The following is a 6,051-nucleotide window of genomic DNA, read 5'->3' on the forward strand; positions in this document are numbered from 1 at the left end:
TCAAACCCACAACCTTCAGGTTCACCTTCGGGCTGCAAGTCCGACTCTCTATCCATTAGGTCACGACTGCCCCCATTAAAAAAAAAAGAGACTCTAGGAAAGAAACCAGATCTGAGGCTTAAACCAGCATCCTTTGGAACATACAGCAACAGCACTACTCACTACACCAACTTGTCACTGCAATTGTTGAGGTAAATTATTGAGTTCTGGTTAGGATTAGTGGTAGGCCTAATGACTGTGTTTGTGCGAATTTGTATCTTTGGCATACCGGCTGTTGCTCACATAAACATCATTAATTGACATTTACTACTTTGGTAGGTGATCTTTTTTATCGCTTAATTGCGTTGAATAACTTTTGTTTTTGTAGTAATGTTGGTTTGTTTTGACTAGGCTCGATTGCATATTCGGCTGTGTGCTCATTGTCGGGGTGACGAAGATTACCGTCAGTTCTGTCCCGCTCTTCAGGCAGCACTGCTGTTTTGTTTCTGTTTTGTTTCACTTTGGTTTCTTGGATTTTTTTTATTGTATTATCATTATTGATATTGTTTTTTTCATTTTTGTTGGTTTGTTTTTAATCATTTGTTCCCATTTTTTTTTTTTTCGCCACATTTCCAGCCACATTTTTCTACATTCAACTTAAGGGTTTGTAGAGTGCATGTATGCTGGAGTGGTGTTGAGTTTCTCGGGCCCAGTGCTGTTATAGCCAGACCACACTTTCCTCGTTGGGAAACTTCTGTTAGATTTTGTCTAACTTGGCCAATTCAGATTTTTTTTAAATTATAGTTTGTATAAAGTATTTCTATTTTTGGTATTGGAACCCACATCTCTAGCCTTTTATATGCACGTCAGTCTGCAGTTGTTTGTGGTATCCCATGTGCAGGCAGCTTGCACTCTCTCTATTCTCCCTTCCCTGAGATGATTGGTGGAGTCACCAGGCACTCAGCACATGACCTCTACTGTAAGCTTTCTCCATCTTTTATATTTTTCCATTAATTTGGTCTTCCAGTTGCTTCCATTTTTTTTTCTTTTAAGTTATAGTCTTCTTCCATATCGCCACAGTAGCTAGTACAGTTAGCTTGTGCTGCTAATCTGAGAATATATGAAGCTAGTCCAAATCTCAGCATGTAACAAGAATATAAGATAAATTATTTCACTGATTAGTGTGTAATTTAATTTCTTAGCATTAGAAGTTTTATATAGTTACCCACAAGCAACAACAGTAGTGGTCACTACACGCCATAAGAGAGATAAACTACAAGTGACATAAGCAACTTGTCACTTTCTTGTGTGACTGTAGGGTTAGGAACAGAGATCAGAGAATGGAGCTCAGGATGATTCAGGTCCAGCAGGTGAGAGGAGCCACAGTGGAGGAATTAATCAGGATACAGCAACATTAAAAAATTTATTTTCAATAATTTGGAGAATGGATTACATAAACGTATACAGAGCTTAGAGCTGGGTTCTCTTGTCAAGTTCCCCACCCATGTCTGTTGCCTTGTCCTCAGGTCAGCCTGGTACAGATGCAGAGCCACTGCAGGACAACGTTCTAATGTCCACTACCTCCCATGAGCAGTGTGGAGGGTAATATGGGCAGTTTTTACCCCTGGTCCTGTATCTAGTACATCTGCTGTTTTTGACCTTGGAGTTGATTGGTGTGGTTTATTAGTCTTAGTTTATCGGGTGATGATTTAAAAAGCAGAAGGTAGAATGTAGTTGAGTGTGGTAGCAATGTTTTGGTTTTTGGCGACGAAATTATATTATGGATGGATGGCCTATGAGCTTCTGCTGTTGGGGTATTTAAGCATCTGTCTATGCCACTTGGGATGTGTTATGGTCCAGGATCAGCCCCTCCACAAGGTGTACTGTATAGAGTCTCGAGGAACACTATGAATGGAGTTTAAGTCTATCGTATCAAACTCGAGCATTGGATTAAATATTATAATTTTACACTTAGTCCTACACCCTCTTTGTGTTTCTCAGTCACTCATTTCTCCCGAATCCAACACTTCAACTACGAGAACTGACTGTCCACGTCTAATATAATATTCCACAGCATGACATGCGCCGCTGTTACGAGATAATCAACGTTATTGGCTTCGTCTGTGAGTGACTTAATGTTTGGGCTCATCGGTGAATATGTTCACCAGGTTTTTGTGGCTAAATTCAGTTTTTCTCTCCACCTGCTATTTTTTTTTTTTTTCGATATTGGCACATGATTAAAATTGTTTCATAGCTATCAATTATTTTTTAATAGCTATCAATTAAGAGAGGTCTGTTATTAAATACTTAATTAATTACTTAATTACTTACAGGATACTCACCCAAACTGTAAAACATAAAATAAAACTACTGAAATAAGTAAGAATAAGTAAGAATCATCAGCGTGACTATGAGATAAACACAGGCGTCTCCTGCATGTGTTAAATCTCTCATTTAGAGCAGCCACGTTGCTGTCAGCTCTCAGCTCGTCTCAGCACAGTGGACAGAGAGACGATCTCTACTACACAGCTGTTGGACTGGAGGACTCGCTCCAGTGTGTGTCATTGTGCTGTATCACATCGTCCCCCTCAGCACCTGCAGTAGGTCCCAGCTGCAGCAGTCACACTCACCCAGGTTTTTGTACGACGCTCTAACACTGTGTGAACATCCAGTTACTGACATTAGGGACACACTGACAGTAATAATCTCCAGCATCTTCAGTCTGGACTCCTCTGATGGTCAGAGTGAAATCAGATCCAGATCCACTGCCACTGAAACGAGCTGGAATACCTGATGCTCTATTGCTAGCTGCATAGATCAGGAGTTTAGGAGCTTTTCCCGGTTTCTGCTGATACCAGGACAAATAATAATAACCACTGCTATAGTAAACATCAGGACTGGTTTTACAGCTGATGGTGAGTGTGTCTCCTGGAGAAACAGATTTCACTGCAGGACTCTGAGTCACAGTCACCTGACCTCTGGATCCTGAAAAAAATAAGAAGAATAAATCCGTTCCCTACATTAATAATGATGTTGAGTTTGAAGTTCATCTAGTCGGCCTACTTCACATGGATTTGTCAGCTGAACAGTAGAAGATAAAACATTGTGTTACCTCGAGCGCAGAGGGCCAGTGTGCAGATGAAGACGCTGATCAAACTCATGGTTGCTGTGGGTGAAGTCGCTGAGCAGCAGCTCTCAGTCATGAAGTGTTAAAGTCACAGGGCTATAAACACTCGCAGAGCGCTGAAGCATGAGCTGCTAATGCAAAGTGGAACCTCTCTCTATGGAAACGTGTGTGTGTGTGTGTGTGTGTTTGTGTGTGTGTGTGTTTGGTCACTGTAGTGTAACAGAGGTTTTTGTATGACGGCTTCATTAGAATGTATCACTGTGGTGGCCTTTCGGTGGAGGAACCAAACTGATCATCAGTAAGTCATTTTAGTTCTTCTAAAACTCTAAAAAGTTATTTACTTCTGTTTACCCATGACATTAATAAATAATTAAAATGAAATATAATGTGTATAGTTATGAGTGATATGTTGGGGGAAACTGTAAACCTTAAAGTAGTAAAATAAATAATAAATGAGTGAATACTGAACATTTAATAAATATCCAGTGTGTTTGTGTTGGTGAGTGGAAACCTGGTCACTGGTTCATATCTGAAGTATTGTGTAAATTGTTCTAAAGTCTCTGTGCTGATGGAAAATACAGACGAATGCTGCTGTGTGTTTGTGTTAAACAATGAACATTTCTGGAATCAGATCCATTTACTGCTATCACACAGGGAGCGCTTTATACGACACAGCAGTAAGAACTAACACAGAATAAAGCTGATCAAAGTCCGAGTGGCTCCACAATATAACGAGTAACTAGTAAATGTTCTCCTGCTGAGTAGTTCTACTGAACTGCAGTAATGTGAATAAGCAGGAATGAGTAAATGTTGTGTAAGCGTGTGTAAATGTGTGTTTATTGTGTGTTTGTGGTCTCCAGCCGGTCCCGCGGTGAAGCCCTCCGTGTCTCTGCTCCCTCCCTCCTCTCTGCAGCTGTCTGAGGGATCGGCCTCGCTGCTCTGCCTGCTGTCTGCCTACTCTCCACAGGGGGCGCTGGTGAGCTGGACAGTGGACGGCTCCCAGGTGAAGGACGGGGTTCTGACCAGCGCAGAAGAACAGAAGAAGGACGGTTACACACGCAGCAGCACCCTGACCCTCAGCAAAGCACTCTGGGAAAAGGGGGAGGAGTTTGTCTGTACGGTCTCCCATGCCGGCGTCAATCATCCGGTCACGTTCAGAAAGAGCCAGTGTGAAGCCTAACAGCTCCAAGATACAATTTAACACTGAGCTGCTTACACATCCATCTACAATAGAGTTTCAGTTCTACACAATGCTGACATTTCTGTCTTTACTCTCTTCACTGTCCTGTTGCTCTTCCTGTAGTTTTGCTCTGCTGAAATAAAGCTTCATTTTGGACATTGTGTGTTCTTTTATTAGAGTTAATAGTCATTATCAGTGTGATGAGAGAGTGTGTTTAGCTGTAGATTCAGTGCTGTGTGTTGTGCTTCAGTGAGTTTGGCTGAAGGAAGTTGAACATCTGGTGAAAGTGCTGCTCTATTCTGGGAGAAAGAGGATCACTCAGCCGTCTTCATGTAAATCTCTCTCTCACTTCACTGATCTTTCAGTTTTGCTGCTTAAAACCAACTCCTTCTCTTCAGCTTGATGACATGGTCAATTAATCTGTTTATATTAAATCAATCCACATGGGACCATTATAGACCCACTTCATCTTAGCAGATGACACACAAATATTTAATATTTTCATTGATCAAGACATGAATCTGTTCTCTGATTGCAAAAGTTTATCAAATCAAGTTAAAATCGTACATGCAACAGAACATGCGTGAATTAAACTTGTCATATTTCTGAGAATATTTAAACTCCACTTTGTGTGTTTGTTATTTGTTTAAATTGTGAGCAAGTTTGATGGTAAATCCATATCCACCCCCCCCCCCCCCCCATTTCCTTGTGTAAATCAGTAAAGAGCAAAGATTAGTTATTTATATTAAGTACTTTTCTAATCCCCTGTCCTGGACATTACACTCTCCAGAATCACCAGAGTGATTGTCAGTATAAGGAGTAAAAGGAGCATTAGCAATGAAAGTTTGGTGGAATGTCTGTTATGCTAAGGTCTCGAGTAAGAACTATAACAATATTAAGATTGTGGGTTGAAAGGATGGTACGAGTTGGTGGTGGAAACGAGACTGACAGGAGTTTGAAGTTTGGCTGCAGATTGTATTGCAGTTACAAAATCTCCACACTAAAACTTACATTCACAGACAGTGGACTACTCTGACAATCACAGATTTAAATAATAACAAGAAATATTCAGACGCTAGTCTTACCTAGGAGAGAGAACATGGACACTACCAAAGAACAGAACAGAACCAAACCAGCACTACACTAGACTGCATGTTAACTGCAGATAAACTAACTGCTATAAAAACAACAAAAGAAAGCTCACTGACTACTTTAGACAAATCTTTGAGAATTTCCGGAGGAGGTCGTGCCGTGGGTGACGTGTGAGTCGGGGTCTGGAGCTGTGTGGCTCAGTACTGAATTTCGTCACCAGAGGGAGTGCAGGGAGACACTTAATACACTCAGGTCCGGAAATATTTCGACAATGACAGAGTTTTTGTGATTTTGCCTTTATACACCACGACAATTGACTTGAAATAAAACAATCAGGATGTGATCGAAGTGTAGACTTTCAGCTTTATTTTAAGAGGTCCTACAAAAAATATGGCATTCACCATTTAGGAATTACAGCCATTTTCAACAAAGTGCCTCCATTTTCAGGGGCTCAAAGGTATTTGGACAATTGACTGACAAGAAGTTAATTGACCATTAATTTCTTAGCATTAGAAGTTTTATATAGTTACCCACAAGCAACAACAGTAGTGGTCACTATACACCATAAGAGAGATAAACTACAAGTGACATAAGCAACTTGTCACTTTCTTGTGTGTCTGTAGGGTTAGGAACAGAGATCAGAGAATGGAGCTCAGGATGATTCAGGTCCAGC

At 40.7% G+C, this 6,051-nt stretch overlaps 1 long non-coding RNA gene and 1 gene segment (V, D, J or C); one reads left to right on the forward strand and one right to left on the reverse strand.

The window, feature by feature from the left end:
* Positions 1–823: 823 nt before the first annotated feature.
* LOC128318850 (immunoglobulin kappa variable 3-11-like) lies at positions 824–3,182 on the reverse strand. The segment is given in 2 exon segments: positions 824–2,964; positions 3,092–3,182. Coding segments are annotated over 2 exon segments (426 nt in total).
* A 104-nt stretch (positions 3,183–3,286) lies between these two features.
* On the forward strand, positions 3,287–4,442 carry LOC128318853 (uncharacterized). Its single transcript, XR_008302290.1, has 2 exons — positions 3,287–3,404; positions 3,967–4,442. It is a non-coding gene; the product is annotated as an uncharacterized LOC128318853 (long non-coding RNA).
* The last annotated feature ends 1,609 nt before the right edge of the window (positions 4,443–6,051 follow it).

The sequence above is a fragment of the Pangasianodon hypophthalmus genome, chromosome 9, assembly GCF_027358585.1.
Source record: "Pangasianodon hypophthalmus isolate fPanHyp1 chromosome 9, fPanHyp1.pri, whole genome shotgun sequence".
Classification (NCBI taxonomy): Eukaryota; Metazoa; Chordata; class Actinopteri; order Siluriformes; family Pangasiidae; genus Pangasianodon; species Pangasianodon hypophthalmus.